Source organism: Mus caroli, unplaced genomic scaffold (genome assembly GCF_978045245.1).
Source record: "Mus caroli unplaced genomic scaffold, Mus_caroli_1 scaffold_10, whole genome shotgun sequence".
Classification (NCBI taxonomy): domain Eukaryota; kingdom Metazoa; phylum Chordata; class Mammalia; order Rodentia; family Muridae; genus Mus; species Mus caroli.
The window spans coordinates 22,139,248-22,159,333 of NW_028227265.1; the positions used below are offsets into that span (position 1 = coordinate 22,139,248).

A 20,086-nucleotide genomic window follows, 5' to 3' on the forward strand; every position below is an offset into this window, starting at 1 on the left:
CAAAGAAAATAATCCAAATAATCCACAAGAAAAACCTCTATACACCTTTAATCTGGGCAGAGGGCTGAGGCAGGTGAATCTGTGAGTTTGAGGCCAGTCTGATCTAAGAGTAAGTTCCAGGACAGCCAGGGCTACATGGAGAAGCCCTGCTCAAAACAAAACAAAATAAAACAAAAACAAATATTTTCAGAGCTGGAGAGATGGCTAAGCAGTAAAGAGCACTGGCTGCTCTTGTAGAGGTTCAGGTTTGGTTCCTAGCACCCACATTATGACACATAATTGTAATTTCAGTTCCAGGGGATCTGATGTCCTTTTCTGACCTCCGCAATCACTAGATAAATACATGGTGCACAAACATACATGTAGGCAAAACATATATGCACATAAGTATAAGATAAATGGATCTTTAATAACTAAGAAAAGAAAAAAATTGTCCCATTTACTGCTTGAAATAAATAAAAATTATAAAAGTAAAAGGCACATCATTGAACTCAAAGGCATACTTTCACTTGTTTTCTTTCTATACTAAAGTTAGGGATCAGAGTTAGGTTTCTCATTTACAAGCATTGTGCTGTACAACCACAACTTGTAATAAGAAATGTGATGTGCTATTCTTCCCCCCGCCCCCATTTGAGCTTTTTGAGACAGGGTTTCTCTGTATAGCTCTGGCTGTTCTGGAACTCACTTTGTAGACCAGGCTGGCCTCGAACTCAGAAATCTGCCTGCCTCTGCCTCCTGAGTGCTGGGATTACTGGGATTAAAGGCACGCGCCACCACCACCCAGCTTGTTTTTATTTTATTTTTTTATTTTAATTTTATTTTTTAAATTTTTTAATTTTTTTGTGATGTGCCATTCTTTTTTACTCCTGGCATCCTATTTAAATGACTTATTTGCTCAGAAACCAATCCAGGCTACTTTAAGTGTTACAATCTCCAATTCAACTTACATAACATATTTTTCAAGTTATACAGTGGTTTATTTATTCAGTGTGTGTGCATCACGTCTGTGGGAGTCAGTCCTCTGTGCCACGTGGGATCCAAGGAGCCAACTCAGGTCAGGGTTTGACAAAATGTGCTTTTACATGTTGAGCCATCTTGACAGCCCTCAAATTAAATTTTTTTAAAATTTAATTTTATGTGTTTTGCTTGAATGTATATCTGTGCACCACACATATGAAGTGCCCATGGAGATGGAACAGTGCAACAGACTCGATTCCCAAGGACTGAAATTACAGACAGTTGTAAGCTGCCCTGTGGGTGCTAGGAATCAAATTTAGGTCTTCGGGCTGGAGAGATGGCCCAGCGGTTAAGAGCACTGAATGTTCTTCCAGAGGTCCTGAGTTCAAATCCCAGCAACCACATGGTGGCTCACAACCATCTGTAATGGGATCCAATGCCCTCTTCTGGTGTGTCTGAAGACAGCTACAGTGTATTCATATACATAAAATAAATAATTCTTTAAAAAATACATTAAAAAAAATAGGTCCTCTAGAAGATCAACCAGTGCTCTTAATTTATGAGCCTTCTCTCCAGCCCTTAAATTACTTTTAAAATTCAGTATATGATAATAAAAGGAAACTATATACAGCTAAGTATCTTTTTAATGTATTCTAATATCTTTATATTCTGAGATAAATTTCCAGTAGCCTGGGCTGTCCTTAATCTCACAATGTAGCTAAGGATGACTTGTACTCCTGATATTTTTGGCCCTACCTCCCAAGATCATCTTTAGTTTTGCCTAAAAATTAACACAACCATTTTTTGTCAGTTTTTCTGAGACAGATCTTGTCTTTCTGACTAGGCTGGCCTACATTCATGGCAGTCTTCTTGTTTCTGCTCCTAGTCACTGAGATTATAGTTTGTGCCACCAGAGCCAGCTGACTACAACTCTGTTTTTGGTCGCAGAGACAGAAATGTGCTGCTTTCTTTCTCCAGCCTAGACTTTAACTTCTGGGTTCACAGTATTTTCATGCTTTAGCATTCCAAGTGGCTAGGAACATGAGTGCTTGCCACTTGTGTGCTCTTGGCTACAAATGTTTCAAGTTCAACATGACCATATAAGCTGAACTATAAAACATTAAAATTTACAGATATCTGAAAAATTGACATGATAAACCTAAGAACTCTTCACATATCTAGCATCTTCCTATTTTCTTACTTACTGCATAAAATGGGGGAAGAAGGTGTCTGCAATGTCAGAGTAGAGCCATCTTTCCTTGTGATATTAACTCGAAAAACCAATCTGGCACGAGTGCTCTTTTTCTTAGATCCAGCAATTCCAATTCTGGCTTCAACATCGGCATTCCTCAGCTTCAATATTCCAACACAATCCACCCTAAAACAGAGAAAATATACCAAGTGACACCCTTGATGTATAAACAGTATGTTTTCTGTCTCTGAAACAGGGTTTCTTTGTGTGGCTTTGTCCTGGAACTTGTTCTATACACCAGGTTGGCTTCAAACACAAAGAGAGATCCACCTGCCTCTGATTCTTGAGTATTGGGATTAAAGCCAATAGTCAACATTTTATGACAAGTTTCCTTTTTAAAAAGGCTGATTCTTGGCCAGACAGTGGTGTTGCACACCTTCAATCCCAGCACTCAGGAGGCAGAGGCAGGTGCATCTCTGTGAGTTCTAGTCTACAGAGTGAGTTCCAGATAGTTAGGGCTAGTACACACAGAAATTCTGTCTTAAGGTAAAAGAAAAAAAAAAGAAAAAAAGAAAAGAAAAGAAGAAAAGCTGATTCTTATTAATTCTTTGAATATTTAATAGACATAAGGTCCCAAACTCACAAAATACCAATGGATAAATTTTAAATATTCAAAGCCCCTAATCTTGTTAATTTTCTATTTAGCATGGAAAAAATCAGTAAACAAAATTATTTTTAAAATATGAATATAAGTGGAGGCTGGAGAGATGGCTCAATGGTTAAGAGCACTGACTGCTCTTCCAGAGGTCCTGAGTTCAATTCCCAGCAACCACATGGTGGCTCACAACCATCTGTAATGGGATCAGATGCCCTCTTCTGGTGTGTCTGAAGAGAGCAACAGTGTACGCATATACATAAAATAAATAAATCTTTAAAAATATAAACATAAGTAATAGCCTACAATATAAATATAAGAATAAGACTTATTCTGTGCTTTTGTTTGTTTGTTTGTTTTTCGAGACAGGGTTTCTCTGTGTAGCCCTGGTTATCCTGAACTCACTCTGTAGACCAGGCTGGCCTCAAACTCAGAAATCCACCTGCCTCTGCCTCCCGAATGCTGGGATTAAAGGCATGCGCCACCACACCCGGCTATTCTGTGCTTTTAAAAAATATTTATTTTTGCCAGGCATGGTGCCCCATGCCTTTAATCCTAGCACTCAGGAGACAGAGGCATGGGTATCTGAAATTTGAGGCTAGCCTGGTCAACATAGTGAGTTCCAGGATAGCCAGGCTACATCGTGAGACTGTGTCTTGAAAAAAAAAGTACATACTATATGTATTTGTCATGTATTAATTAACTAATTAATTTTATGTGTATATTTGATTCCATATGTGTCGGTATCCCTGAAGCTGGAGAAGGGCATCAGATCTCTTGGAATTAGAGTTAAAGCTAACTGTAAGCTACCATGTAGGTGTTGGGCTCTAAAACCCTTGTCTTCTAGAAGAGTCATGAGTGTTCTTAACTGATAAACTATCTTTCTGGCCTCTATTCTGGTGCTTTTTTTTTTTTTAAAACTTTCTCTTTTGCAGCTAATTCAGATATTAAAAAAAGAATGAGGAGGTGGAGAGATGGTTCAGTAGTTAAGAGCATTGGTTGCTCTTCTAGAGGACCATGGCTTAGTTTCTAGCACCTACATGAAAGCTCCCAACTGTCTATAACTCCAAGTTCCAGATGTGATGCCCTCTTCTAGCCTCTGGGTACCAGGCATGTAAGTGGTGCACAGACATACAGGCAAAACTTCCATAAACATAAAGCAAAATGTTTAAAAAAACCAGAATGAGTTATGCTTTTTTTAAAATTAGCAACTACATCCTGCAGTAGAAAATTATATAGTAACAGTTAATGAAAATTGTAAAACATTCCTAAATTAACTAAAAAGCAGATTACTAAATAATACCTCAAGTTTGTCAAAAACAAAACCAAACAAAAACCTGGAAAGATAAACATTAAAATGGTAGTTTGCTGGTTATGACCGTGTATACCACCTTCTATCCCAACACTCAGAAGGTAGAGGCAGAAAGATCACTGTGAGTTCAAGGCCATCATGGTCAACACAGGGAAATCCAGGATAGCCAGAACTATACAGAGAGACCCTGTCTATCTGTCTGTCTATCTTTTTTTGGAAAGCCTGTTTCAAAACAAACAAACAATATAATAGCTATTATTTGTAGATTTTTTTTTTTTTTTTTTTTTTTTTTGGCTTTTCAAGACAGGGTTTCTCTGTGTAGCCCTGGCTGTCCTGGAACTCACTCTGTAGACCAGGCTAGCCTCGAACTCAGAAATCCGCCTGCCTCTGCCTCCTGAGTGCTGGGATTAACGGCATCTGCCACCACGCCCGGCTTATTTGTAGAATTTTTAAAACACCATTCATCCATTGTTGGGAGCATGCACAGCAAGGTCTGTGTGGGGCTCAGAAGACAACCTTTTGTGACTCAGTACTCTTCTACCATTTGGGTTCTAGTATCAAAACCAGGTTATCGGGATTGGTGGCAGGTGCTTTTGCCCGCTGAGCCATTTCTCTAGCCTAAGGTCAAATTTTGAAGTGTATATTTTTTCTGTTTTCTTTTAGAAATAGAGTACAAACATACTACATAGTCAAGTATGACCTTGAACTTCTGGCTCTCTTGCCTCCACCTCAGAATGTTTGGGCTATAGACATGCACCACCACACAGAGGTCATGTAGTGCTGGGGTCCAACCTCAAGCTTTACTCATAACTAGACAAGTACTATACCAACTAAGCTATTTCCCCAGACCCTGACCATACAATTTTTATTTTTAGTATATTAATTAAAAATTTCAATAAGTAAGTCTTGATTTTATCTTCTAAAAAAGCCAGCATGTTCTTTGGCCTTTATTTCCCTGCTTTGAGAACTCTTTAGGAAAGCAAAACGTGAATGCAACTCAGTCTGAAACCCTTCTGGAAGAAGCCCTTTTGTCTTTTTGGAGTGATCCTAGTCTTTAATGGCTGAGCCATCTCTATAGTCCTGTAAGAACAGATTGTTCTATTTAAAACATTTTAATAAGGTCCTAAAAAAAAAAAAAAAAAAATCGACCTGCGGTGGTGGTGCAAACCTTTAATCCCAACACTCGGAAGGCAGGGGCAGGTGCATCTCTATAAATTTGAGACCAGTCCGGTCTACAGAGTCAGTTCCAGAATAGCCAGGGCTACAAAGAGAAACCCAGTATTTTTATGATTATCATAAGAATATAATATAATAAAAAAATTCTTGGGAGCTAAGAGACATGGCTCAGAGGTTAAGAGCACTTGCTGCTTGGTTGGGTTCCTAGCAGCTATGTAGGTTGGTCATTCTAGTTCCAGGAGATCCAATATCTTCCTCTTGTTTCTGTGAGCAACTGCACACACATATTGCACAGAAACTCACATAGGGATATAGCATACACATAAGTAAAATAAATCTATTTTAAAATTTGCTAAGAGCCAGGTATGGTGGTGCACACTTTAAATCCCAGGACTCAGGAGGCAGGGGGTTGTCCAGTGGTCTACACATTAGTTCTAGGACAGCCAAGGCAATGTAGAAAGAGCCTATCTATAAAACAAAAAACAAAACAAAAAAGAAACAAATAAAAAAAATCCCCCCAAAACAACAAAAACTCAATAAACAAATAAATAAATAAAATATAAAAAGCTGCCAGGCACAGTGGAACACATCTTTAATCCTAGAATTCAGGTGGCAGATCTCTGTGAATTTGAGGCCAGCCTGGTATACATAGAGGGTTCTAGGCTAATCAGAGTAACTTATAAAATTTTGTTTAAAAAATAACCAGGGCGCGGGGAGGGGGGGTGGGATGGGGAGGCTGGAGAGATGGCTCAGTGGTTAAGAGCACTCACTGGTTGCTCCTCCTAGAGGTCCTGAGTTCAATTCCCAGCAACCACATGGTGGCTCACAACCATCTATAGTGAGATCTGGTGCCCTCTTTTGACCTGCAGCCATGTATGTAGCCAGAATGCTGTACACATAATAAATAAATCTTGAACAAACAAAAAAAGGGAGGGGGATTAAGGTACTCACGCCAGTGTCATGTTGTTGCTAGGATCAAGACCAACTTCTATAACAGTGGTACCTTCAATGTCCACTTCTTTGCACGGAGTTGTATTTCGCCCAGTTACTCTACAGGCCTGATAGAATCCATGTGGTTTTACTCGACCAGAATCATTGCCCACAAATACCTGCAACACCACTGGTTCATTATGGCCTTCCAGCTGGAAACAGATAACATGCATCATAAACACTAGTTAGCATTTCAAATAAACTCATTATGAACTAGACATTCAAAATCAAATCATGTATTTAAAACTGGATGGAGAAATAACTTAAGCATAAAGGAAAATAGGTAAAACTTCCCTTTTCCTTCCTCCCTTTTTTGTTGTTGAAGACTGAACCTAGGAGCTCACAAATGCTAGGCTAGTACTTCACCCAAGCCATACACCCAGCCCAAACATTTTCTTATAAAGAAAAACTGAAGTCAGAATCACAGCAGAGGCAGGTGGATCTCTGTGAGTTACAGGACTTTATAGAGGCCTGTCTCAAAAAAACAAAACAAAACAAGACAAAAAACAAAACCATAAAGAATGAAAAAGAAGTGGGGGAGGGGAACACTGGAGAGATGGCTCAATTAAAGGCTAGCTTCATAACAAAAATTAAATAAAAACTGGGTCTTTACAAAAAACTACTGTATTAGTTCTACAATAACTACATTTTAATTATTTAGATGTGCTAATGCTAAACTGTCAAATAACCTATTTGCATAAGTTGGGAATGGATACACAATTGCCCAGACAGTATATAGATTACTCAGGATCTGCTACCACCACTGCATTGTATTAATGGCAACATCTTCATCATCAATGAGAATATATATGATAAATTTTACTACTTAAGCAGTTTGAGGAAAGTATTTGAAAAGGCAGCCAAACAAATGACAGGAAAATGGAGTTCAAAGACTGGATCATTAAATCCTGGGCCAGAACATCATCTGTGATAAGAAGTGTTTGCTTAAAGTAAGATATGTGATCATTATAGACCTCTAACAAAACTCTCATAAATAAAAAGATAGTTCATATTCAGAATAATAGTTGTAATAGAAAATGCATCTTACAATAAACACACTGAAGCTGTTGATAAAGGATGCAAAAAAATTATAAAAAGTCACATCTTTTCTATTCCATTATATTAGCATAGTACAGAGATTATCATAATCAGGCAAATAATTAAAGAAATAAGGAAGTGTATATCTATTGTGATGTCCTTCTACAAATGGATTATGTAATAGTTTAGCAGAGAATATATAAAGTTTTAATGGAATGTAGTTACTACAGAACTAGTTAGCAGTAGCTGGACCGGTCTCAGCACTTGAAACGGAATAAGTGTCTGCTGAGTGAATGAACAAATGAACTGTTGAGGGCAGTCATTTCATTCCCTATCACAGTCAGGCAATTAATCAATAATATATATAAATATGTAAGTACTTAGTTAGACCAAGCACAACATAAAGGCAGGTAATGAGATGAAAAATACTAACTAAACTATGAAAATATCCAGCTAAATATACACAAAACAAAACCTGAATTTCTCTCTTGCCTGGTACTTGTCTTGAGGTTGTTACTGGATTGGTTGCAGATGGATTAGTGCGGTAAGACAGGAACAAATGTTCAAAGACACATTTCCCAATCCTGAGTTTCAATCATGATTTCATTTAAGTATGAAATGAATGGCAGTTCATGTTTGTTTGTTTGTTTTTTCTATTTTCAAACAATAATATTCTTTATAATAAAAGTACCAATTGAAAAATTTTTACCTTAAATCAGAGTTCTGAAAAGGTAATTCTGATAATTTTAAGAATCTTATTTTCTGAGCTGAGCAGCAGTGACACACACCTTTAATCCCAGTGCTTGGGAGGCAGAGGTAGGTGACTCTCTTGAGTTTGAGGCCAGCCTGGTCTACAGAGTGAATTCCAGGATAGCCAGGGCTACACCAAGAAACCCTGTCTCAAAAACCAAGAGAAAAAAAAACCCTTATTTCCATGTTCTTATGCTTTCAGACAAGTGCTCACCATATAGTTCTGTCTGGCCTGGAACTCTCTATGCTTGCTATGAAGACTATGATTGGCCTCTAATTTATATTAGAGCTGCCAGTCTCTGCCTCCTAAATGCTGGAGTTAAAAGAATGTGCTACCATGCCTGGTGAAGTTCGTAATAATTTCTACTATTTTTTTGCATTTACTTTAAAATTTCTTCTTAATAATGCATTTTGGATGAATCTACTATCACTATTAAACAAAGGAGGAAGATAATTAATGACCTGCAGATATTTTTTTCTTTTCAGAACATACTCGCATCTCTCAAACTAAATTTTACCCAGGCATGATGGCTCACATCTATAATTCAAGCACTCAGGAGGCAGGAGGCTTGCCTTGAATTCAAGGCTGGCATGGACTACATATTGAGTTCCTGGTTAGCCTGAGTTATAGTGAAACATAATCTCAGAAAAACAAAATCAACCAGATAAATAAAAAATTCAAATGTTATCTAAGTACTACTTGGCTTATGGCCCAATTAGACATTTGTTTTTTATTATACTAATACTTCTATCCTTCTATTTCAGGAAGCTTTTCCTGAGCTTAAAATAATTAGTAAAATTGAAGGAAATTCATCACATAGATAAGTATTATTTTTACATGTATTTGATGGTTTTGCATGGGGAACATGTATGTGGGGCATGTGTGTGCCATGGTGTGGTTATGTGGCGGTCAGGATAACCATGTAGAGCCAGTTCTCTTCTCCCACCATTGACCAGATTCTGGGGATAAACTTTCACCTACAAAGTCACCTCATGGGCCAGTCTTATACGCTACTAAATAAAATGATTACCTTCACCGTAGGAAAGCCTTGCTGTGTTCTATCTTTTACAGAGCCTCGGCTGCCCTCTGTCAGGTACCGGGCTCGGTGTTGGGTTTCAGGCTGTACCACTATCTTCAGCTCCTTCCCCTCACTTTTAACCGGATACTGTCCACACAACATAGGGCTCTTCTTTACTCCAGTTCCCTTTTGGCTGTCCAATGTTCTGAGAATCCAAAGCACAACATGAAGGAAATATCAAAAACAGTCTTCTATAAAAGCTATCTTAGATAAAGGAAGAAACAGAAAGGCAATAACACTGAAAACAACTGCTTAACTTATGGATAAAATAGAACACAGCCTAAAGTATCTTTAAAATATTTTTGACCCAAGTGTAACTGCATGCCATGAAAGAGAAAGCTGGACAGGAAAGAAAAAAATTATAGTTGGGTGGCAGGAGAAAGACAGTGTAATGACTATTGTTTCCTCACTGCAATTCAGTTAAAATAAAGTGTAAAAATTATACATATCAGCCACATAAAGCTAAAAGACTAATCATGGTTACTTTTTAATCAGTCTTGCAAAAAAAAAAAAAAGAAAGAAAGAAAGAAAGAAAGAAAGAAATTGGCAAAAACTACCAAATCTATCTAAAAGATTCAATAATGAAGGTATATGTAGTATATTCTTTTGGACTGCTTTCTTAGTAAATCAAAATGAGAAATTTATAATAAAAAAATCAGTGATTCAATTTTTGGGGGAAATAAGATTTAGTAAATAATCAGTGTGATTTTTTTTTTAAAGATTACTTTTATCTGTGACTGGTTAAATGATTAAAGTAAAAATCTTGTAACCTGAGCTCTATAGTACTGGTAATTCTACGTGGTTTTGTTTTTTAATTGTGGAAGTTTTGTTTTATTGTTTTTTGGAGACAGGGTCTCATATACCCCAGGCTGTCTTCAACCTGTTGTATATAGCTGAAGGTGGCCTTGAGGTGCAGATCCTCCTGTTGTCCCACCTACCTAAGCCATGGTCCATCTAAAACTGTGTTAATTTAAGCATTTCTTTGGTTATCATACAATGCCCAAAACAGTGTTTAAGACCTCTATAAAGTAGCTATGTAATGCAAATACCTTATGAAAATAAGTAGAATAACCCCTCAACCCCTAGTAACATGAAGTAGATTTAAAATTACACATGTATGTTATTGAAAAGTCAGGGCCTACCATGCCTTTTTTTTTTATTCACAGCAAGGTAACCAGATCCCCAGAGGAATATTATTTTAAAAACAGAAGAACAGCTTTAACCCTGGTCCTAAAATTTACCAATCCAGTTGTGACCAAGCTACTGCCTCAGTCATAAGAGTAAAGGGAAGGTAGGCAGTCACTCAGTTGGAAGGACTCCCTAGGACAGGGACAGAAGTATGGAGGGAAGGGTAGCACTGGTAATGACTGACAGGGCAAGTTCATGCGAGATACCTGCTGATGAAGGCAAACAGGAAGAAGAAACAGACAAGGAGAGCAGAGAGGAAAGGAGTTTTTATACTGGTAAGAAGGGCGGGACCAGACCTTACTTGGGTGAGAAACACCATTCTCCTAAGTCTGACACAGGTAAGTCAGAGATAACCTGTATGTGTAAGTCATTTTAAAGTCCCTAGAGGACTAAATCTATGAACAAAAGTATCAGGCTGAAGTGGAATAATGGGGAAAATAATGATTTTCTTTTTAGCATTCTGGGTGAATTTAAATGTTAGGATTGAAGAGTGTATAATTTCTTATACATGAGATTCTATAATAATCTGTTTTGTATTCATCTTATTACCAAAGCAAAAAAGAAAAGAGGTATATTTAAAAACTATGTAAAAGTATCTCCCACATGTATATACAAAGGAACTAAAAGAAATTATAGTGTAATGACAACAGCAATTTACATGAGTGACTAGATTATGGGCTATTTACTTAATTTCTTGTATTTTTTCCAAATACTTACAATTCATATGTATTGATTATAACAAAAATGAAAAATTTGATACTGAAATACTAAGAAAACTTGAATGACATGACAACTTATTTCAACTGGTAAGACTTTTATTTATACTAATCAAGCTAATGTTTTGAGAGTAAATCAAAATGGTTCCTGTAAAACAAATATCTTATTTGTAATAAATGTTTGTTGAGTGAGTTGATATATATATTATATGCATATATATAAAATATATATGCTAATATATATGTGTGTATGTATGTATATATATGTATATACACATACATACACACACACATGCACTAAAAAGACCACAAGGAATTAAATTTAATTCCTAACATACTGAAAATGTTCCTGTTGGGTTTTTTGGGGGGGGGCGGGTGTGTGTGTGGATTCTTACTACATAGCCCAAACTGATCTTGAACTCACTACAGGCCAGGCTGATCTCCCTCTCACAAACCCATAGCCTCAGCTTCCCAAGTGCTGGGCTTACATGAGTTTACCACCCTCCATGCCTGGCTCTGAAACTATATTCTAAAAATCTCTTTATTCTCTAAGTTTAAATGTAAAAGTGGAAAAATGTATATTTTCATCTACAGACATATAAAACAATGAAATCATCAACTAATTCTTAGAAAAGTAGTAATTCAATTTATAAACTGTTAAGGTAAAACAGCTTCAGAAAAAAGCAAGAAAACAGCAGTTCATTACATGGGGATTAGTTGATTTATTTTTGCAGGGCTGAATATCAAAGGTAGGGCTTCCTCATGTTAGAAAGAGACTTCATCACTGGAATCTTACATCTAAATGACAACTTCCATAGATAATGTATTGTGGCACATTCTACTTAGAAGTCTTAGAATGACATTCATGTTCTTTTGTGCTAGATATTCCTTCAGGTTTTCTGTTAAAAAATAATTTTAACTACAAAAAGGCCTAAAATGATTTCCACATCCATATAATATCATAATTAAACTTCTAGAACTTTAAAAGATATAGTGCTGCTGATTCCCAGGATATTAGTGAAGAATTTAAGATTGATAAGGTCAGCAATACTGACATACAAAGAGGCTTTAAGACAGATGTTTCCTTAATAAGCCCTAACTTTTTAGTTGTAAAAATAATCATCTTTCTGTTTGTCAGTTATCAAAACTTCAGGTTCACGAAGATAAATGAACTGCTATATGCAACACATCAAGTTCATTTAATAAATACTTAGCATTATATAAACTTCAAATTATGTCATATTAAAGACTTTCTAACTTATCTCTCAAAACATTTCAAAATTTCATGTTTCTTTTCTTTTTCTTCTTTTGGTTTTTCGAGACAGGGTTTCTCTGTATAGCTCTGGCTGTCCTGGAACTCACTCTGTAGACCAGGCTGGCCTCGAACTCAGAAATCCGCCTGCCTCTGCCTCCCGAGTGCTGGGATTAAAGGCGTGCGCCACCACACCCGGCTCAAATTTCATGTTTCTAATATCTCTTTCATTTTTTTTTAAAAAGAGGCAATTAGATAGAACTGAAGGTTGTTTAAGAATGGTTGGCTGTCCATGTATTTTACATTTGGTTTCATTTTTTCCTCAATATATCTTATAAATTCAAATTTTAAACTTCTTTATCATTTTCATATACTATTGTTAAATAATTTTCCATTACCTAAGAAGATGGGCATTTCTTCTGCTGCTTGATGGAGTTTCTGCTTCATGAATTATTTCATGAAAGTTTTGTCTTGACCAATGTCATTATACTTTCCCTGGTAACCTCAAATCATTTCTAAGATATATCTATCATACAAAAGCAGAAGCAGAAAAGATGTAGGTCAAGAAATCTCTTTAATCAGCAACAGTAAATCGCTGTTTGACTATCCCCAAGTCAAAACTTTACTGTTATTAACTGGAAACTTTAATAACTATTTCAGTACAAATAGGAAAATATCTTCCACTGTAACTCTGTAAAAAAGGACCCTTTCCACTGCAGCCCAAATAAGCCCACATATATTTACTGCCATGCACACCCCTTTCAGATCTGTACTATCAGTCACACTTCTTTATGTGACTTGGAGTGTCCAGCACATTTCAGAGTCTTATTTATCTTTGAATAAATACTCCTTTCTAGAGTTCCGGAGTGTTAAGCTGTGATGTGTTAGGAAAGGCTTTATCTTGTTTTCTTTTGGAAACTGCCTAATCTAGTCTTTTTGAAACTGTAAAGCATTTAAATTATTTAACTATAGCACTCTAAAGGAGTTTTAATGAAAGTATAAAGAAAAAGAGTAGGCTATTTTTTTTTCAAATTAATTTTCAGGTTAGACTTTAAGGACATGAGTTTCACTTTAGGGTTTCATACATTTGAGTATAGACTTACTAATTTTAAAATGTACACAGAAAATATTTGAGGACACATTTAATCTTTATTATGATAAAGACTGAATTGGATTTTTTAATGTAACAAGTCAAAGATGTCATCACAAAGTACACCAGTCTAAGCTTTCAGACTATTTCTTTTGTGATGGGAAGAAATTGCAAATGACCCTGCATTACCTAAAGAGTCACACTCAGTGCCTCCTCAAAAACTAATTCTCGAAATCTAGTGAGTTAAATTTTATTGAATATATTGTAGAAACTTTTACTTTCAAAAGTCTAGCGACTAAATATTACAATTAAAATACTAAAGGAATCCTAAGTCAGGCAGTGGTGGTGCACACCTTTAATCCCAGTACTCAGGAGGCAGAGGTAGGTGATCTCTGAGTTCAAGGCCAGCCTGGTCTACAAAGCAAGTTCCAGGACAGCCAGGGCTTTACAGAGAAACTCTATCTCAAAAAAAACAAAAACCAAAACCAAAAACAAAAAAGACTCCCAAAAACAAACAAGCAAAAACAAAAACAAAAAAACCCCAAGGACCCAAGACCCCCCAAAACCAAAAGAAATCCTAAAGTATATCATATTAGTCTATCTATATAGCATGGAGTAGTGCATCAATGGCACATATGAACAGAAAGCTCAAATGTGTACCACAATTCTGTTTCATTATCCTTCAAATAAGAAACAGAATCGGGGGGCTGGGAGGGGGGTAGTAATAATTTTTTTAAAAGGCCCAAATTGGCACACTGTACAAAGGAAAAAAAATTCAAGCACATGAACCTAAATGAGAATTAAGTCATCTCTTTTGTTTTCTTATTTTTATCAAGTAAAGTCAAAAAACATGAATATAATGTAAAATTCTCTGAAAAATCTAAGGGAATGGCCCATGAAACAAACTGCTAGAAGAACAAATCAGTTTCTGGAGAAACACTAAGGTGTTTTAGCTATAGCATTATTATATTGCTCCTTACTTCTGCAGGTAAAGATATTTTAAAAATACTTTTAAAATATAAGTTCATTTGAAGTTTAAGTTATTTCAAAACAGATTATCTTTTCCTCTATGCCTAACCATACGCATAAAATTCCTTTGCTATAATCTACTGCTATTTTTATATTATTTTTCTAGTAAAATTTGATTATTTTAAGTTAAAATATCATGTACTTCAAGGAAAAATTAGCATTTTTTACTTTATATGCAAACTTGAGCTGAGAATTAAGAAAATTTGGGAATGATTTACTTTTTTGTTTTGCATAATGGTGATAGAACTTTAAAAAATGTGGATACCAACCCATTTCCAGCTTTTGAGTTGCCTTTGTTGTCCGTGGTAAGCTGAGAAAGCACATAGTGAGGTGCTTTGGCACTGTCGGCATCAAATATATCCATATTAGATTCTTCACAATCTCGTCGTTTGACCCCCGGCCTCTGCTTTGGATTTCGTTTTCGTGATTTACGAGGTACCTCAGTGTTATCATTGTAGGAACTGGTGCTCATGTTACTGAAGTTGGAGGGGGAATCCTCCATCCACATACTGCAGCTCTGCTCAGATTCCAATCCACACCCCTCATCCTGGCAGGACATCCGACTGTTATCCAGCAAGTCCTCAGGTGGTGGTGAGATGTACAAAACTGTGTGCCTCTTCGGGGTTGATGGATGCTGCTGAACTGTGTTACCGGTTAACTGCTTTTCACTTACCCCTCTGTTACTTACCCCCACGGCTGAGGAGCAGCTCTCCACTTGCATAGCCTTGCTGTCGGTGACTGAGGTAGAATAAATGGTAGGGCTGGAAGAGGTGGTAAAGGAGCTGCAAGCACCGCCCATGGAGGAAGAGGAGGGAGCTGAAGAAGCATCTGCAGTGTATAATCCAAGAGTAAGTACACTAGACGTGTTTTCACCTAGGCTGGCTAGCAGTCCCAATGAAAATGTGATTTGTGAACTGATTGTTTTCCCCAAAAGAATAATTGGAATTTGGTTAAGTTTTAGAATATAAATGCTTTAAGCAATATAAAGCCTAGAAATATAATTTTTGAAAAATGCCCAAATAGCATTATTTTACTTTTGTTATAATTGATAGATTTTTTAAAAATCTAATTTGGTGTTTTAAGCTGTAAAGCAAGAATAAAGCTTTTATTGCCTCAGCTGAACGTTCTGTTGAATTTTGATCATTTAAAGTAATACAGAAAACCCCAATATGAAACATATGCTTGTGGTCCACATTCAATGCCAATTAAATAATTCATTATAGAATTTGAAAAGTGGGACTGTGCTTAGCCACAAAATATTAAAATAAGTTTCTAACCTATGAAGCAGAGAACTACAGGTCATTTTTAATGCAGACACTCCCTGCTTCAGAGGCAAATCCTGGAATAAAAATATGAGAAAATAAATGAGAAAAGAGCTGCTGATTATTCCAGATACCAATTATAAAATGAAAAATAAATAGAGAAAAATATAGATAATCAACTGAACTGGAGGCAAAATGGAACTGGTACAATCACTAGAACTGATTGTAAAATCCACGAGAATAAAGATGAGAAAGGCTTGGTGTGGATCAGGCTTGCTTACAGGGTGGCCACTGAGAATCTCAAGGTTGGAAATAGCACATCAAATCCACAAGTAACAACAACAACAAAAAAAATCTATCCTTTAAGAATGAATAAAAAGCAAAACCAGGGTGGCTGCTAGATGGACTTTTCCTATAAAGTTCTCATGTGCTCAAACATTGGCTATCCCTGTCCATTGCTTCTCTTTTTAAAAGGTCTGCTTAATTGTGACTATCAGGTCATTTTCCAGTATGGTAGCGAATAGCAAATATTACTGTTCAAAGCCTAACAAAAAATTAGGCATGAAAATTTCTAGAATGTCAGAATTCCTATAAAAATATTTTAAACTAAATCACTTATCAAGTAGGGGGGGGGAAGCAGATTTAAATAAATCTCTGTAGCCCAGACTGTGCAGCAAACTGCAGTAGCAGTAGCTGAGAACACTGCTACTTTAGTTCTTAAATGCATCACCTCAGCCACACAACAGTGTTTGGGTTGGAAGTTACCTGTAATCTCACAAATACTATTTTATCATGTTCAAGATATAATGTGCACATAAGTAAAAATTGGTAATGCTTAAACTTAATTTTGTATCTTCAACCACTTATGCCACAGTTTTAAAACTGCACAATACAATGTTAAATTATTGAAATCATAATATTCATTGTCAATTATAGAGCTAAAATGTAAGGAAGTCTGTGTTTGGATAATAAAAAGCTGTGCTATAAATTAACTGAACTCAACTGAAAGCATATATCAAAATATGTAAGTTACTTGAAATAACAAAAAATTCTCATTGTTGCCAAGGTTGAAGAGCACAGCCATGTTAGCCACCCATAATGTGATCTATATGAAGCCACACTCTAAATTTTCCTCCTCCTATCATAAGTCAAAGAACCTGAAGGAGTAGATAATACCAGTTCCACTTTTTAGTTTGTATCCTTGTCAAATGCAGTAGCTGAAATTAGAAAATTCAGTCACTTTTAAACTGCATTCCAATTTAAAGAAAAATTTATCAAATTTGTATCATGCATTAATGCAATGTTTTCTAGGAAATAAATATTTTTAAAGATCTGTAAAAACTACAAAATCTAGATGCTAATGTCAATGACAGTTTAGGAGCTGATTTGTAGCCACTTTGGGTTTAAATATAGCTTTTTCTTTCTTTTTTTTTTTCTTTTTTGGAAAAATACTACCATGATCATTTTGGACGAAACAGGAAAGATATATCTAATGTTCCTCCATCTGTTCCAACTATTGGCCAAAAATGAAACTAAAATTTGTGCTTGTGTGTGTCTATATTCTTGATTTTCAGAGAAATCCTAGTAGGTAGCATGCACTCTTTGCAGTGGCTCACACAAAGCATGCACTATGAATGCTGTGAACTTGTATTTCTATAAAGCTCTTCCACAGCCCCTCCTCTCTGAGTCCAAGTACCATGCACATGAGAATGCAGAATACAAACATTTCAGGGATCTCTGCCCAGGGTTCTTAGCTTACAGCTCCTAGCAACTTTCTAAGTTGAACAGAGCAATAAGTAAATAAGTATCTGGTTAAAATTTTGGTCTTCTGCTTCATAGTGATAAAGGTGAAGGATGGGTTTTATTTATTTTTGGACAGGGTCTTTCTTATTTTTTGGTTTTAATTTATAACAAGCACATTTCGACCACCTGAGACAGTATTAATAAGATAATTTGGGTGAAGTTGCTAAATAACACAAGATGGGGGAAGAGGGGTGGTTGCCACAAGAATCAATCATATCCCAAAAAGCAGAGAAGCTGGAGTTTAGGTTGATAAACAGCCAATGAAGCCTCTTTAAAATTTTTTCTCTATATAAAAATTAAAAAAAAAAAACCTTAATTCAGGTGTGTAGGAAGGTGAATAGAACTACCACATGCTATTAATGAGGCACAGTCAAACTCCCACTGGAGGCCAAGGCTTCTAGGTCTTCTCCTATGCGTTAGCTCATTGGTCTATTCATTTCTATGCTTTAATACACTATTTATTATCAACCAGTAAGTGTGTTTGCTGAGTTCTGTGAGTTGTACTAGTAAAATAACTGAACTTAAAGAGGGGATCATGGGAAGTTTAATTAAAAGCAGTCAGATGAATATTAAATTCTATTAAGTTAGATTGGCAAATAAATAGGGTTAGAGATTTAAAAAGGATTTAGTACCTAAAATGTGAAATGCTTAGATTGTATAGCATTACAGTAGCAGTACCTGGTATAGATAAATTACTGAGAGTTTAGAGCTAACTACTTGCTCTTTCAAACCCAGAGAATGCTACAACAGTCTTTCCTAATATGTGTGTGTATGAAACTATTTATTTATATTAACCCTAAATTTATCACAACAAATTTTTAACATTAATTCACTAAAATATAGAAACAATATCAAGGACATTTTAGATTTCTAAACATTAACCTGTCAATTTCAAGAATTCCCAAAAAAGTAACAAGAGAATTATTTCTGGGAATACTATAAGTATACTTAAGTAAAAGATCTTTCTGTCAAATCATATAATCACTCTAAAACAAAACACCAAACAAATAAAAAAAACCCACAAGAAACACCTTAATTGGCATTCTATAGAACTGAAGGGCATTCTATAGAACTGAAGTGATAATAAAATCCTGTGTGTGTGTATGCATATGTGTGTGTCTGTATGCATATATGTATGTATATGCTTATATTTTTGGGTGTGTGTGTGATATCTTTGAAGCAGTTACTATGTATCTCTGGCTGACCTGGAACTCACAGAGACCTGCCTGTTCTGCCTCTCAGTGCTGGGATTAAAGGAATGTGACACCGCCCTCCTACTGCTTGTTTTTTTTTTGAGTCAAGGTCTTGCTATGTAGTACAGGTTGGCCTTGTATTCATACACTCTTCTTGCCACATTCTCCTGAGTGCTGAGACTGCAGGTGTGTATGACCATCCTGGCCTTGGATACTCATTTTTATTTATAAGTTTGCATGAATGAAATATGGTACCCACTTCCCTAATCAGTGCGAAGTCTTTATTTTTATCTGTCAGGAATGTTCAGTCTCTGTTAAACTAACTCCTGCATATTAAAAATACAGAACTCCTCAAATAAATGTTTTAATAAATGTTTTTATTTCTCTTAAAAAGATTTGTTTTTATTCTAAGTGTATCGGTTTATGTGTATGAGTGTTCTGGCTGTATGAATATCACAGTACTATGTGCCAGAAGTGCCTACAAGAGGCCAGAGGCCATAACAGAGCATTGTGTTGTGTGAAACTGGAGTTACAGATTGTTACAAGCCACCATGTGAGTACTGGGAATCAAACTCTGGTCCCTTAGAAGAGCACTCTGCTTTTATTTCTTTGTAAAGCAAAATGGTTATAAGGTATTTCCATGATTAACTATATAATTTTATTTGTTCCTTGAGTCTTTTACCGATCTTTTATACTGGAAGTTTTTCTGAAAATTATTTTCTCTTCTAAGTAGCATATAAACACATTTTTTATTTTCTTTATAAAATAACTATTTTGAATTTAGCTTAATTTATATATGCTATTTTCTATAACACTTTCTGTGACCACCAAGAATATCTCAAACCAATAAGAAAACTAATTTACCAGTCCATAAATAACTAGTGAAAATTTATAACATCAGAAGGATTATATTAATTTTAAAATGTAAAAATGAAGGGAATCTGTGTGCAATAGTATATGCCATTAATCTCAAAACTTGGGAGGCAGAGGCAGAGGTAGAGACAGGTCTGTCTCTGTAAGTTCAAGGACAGCCAGGGCAATGTAGAATGACTTTCAAAAACAAAAACAATTAAAACACAACAAAAAAAGAGAAACATCAACATCATGCCTATAATTCTATTCTTTGCAAATAAAATGTCAGCCACAATGTACTGGACATATGGCTTATTCTTCTTAAAGTTAAGATTTATTTTGCTATATTTATTTACCTATTTACTTGTTTTGTATGTGTTGTTTTATGTGTATGCTCATATGCCATTGCATATATGTATGGGTCACATGACAAATTGTGTGAGTTGGGTTGAGAACCAAATTGCCATGTGGGTTCCAGGGATCCAACTCAAGTTGTCAGGTGTGGTGGCAAGTTTCTCTACTTACTGAATCATCTCACTGGCCCTATAAGGC

General features: G+C 35.8%; 1 protein-coding gene across 10 annotated transcripts in view; it reads right to left on the reverse strand.

Moving 5' to 3' along the window:
• Positions 1-20,086, reverse strand: part of Nfat5 (nuclear factor of activated T cells 5) — an 89,397-nt gene that overhangs the window by 25,807 nt on the left and 43,504 nt on the right. For 3 of the 10 annotated variants that reach the window (XM_029480995.2, XM_085843600.1, XM_085843599.1), the window contains 5 exons: positions 15,702-15,763; positions 14,694-15,252; positions 9,102-9,294; positions 6,244-6,434; positions 2,163-2,335 (listed from right to left, as the gene is read on the reverse strand). In XM_029480995.2, the coding sequence (XP_029336855.1) occupies positions 2,163-2,335; positions 6,244-6,434; positions 9,102-9,294; positions 14,694-15,223 (1,087 nt within the window). In that variant the 5' untranslated portion in view covers positions 15,224-15,252; positions 15,702-15,763. The remainder of the gene's footprint in view (positions 1-2,162; positions 2,336-6,243; positions 6,435-9,101; positions 9,295-14,693; positions 15,253-15,701; positions 15,764-20,086) is intronic. The other 7 variants (XM_029480993.2, XM_029480992.2, XM_021171155.3 and 4 more) reach the window with 4 other exon arrangements.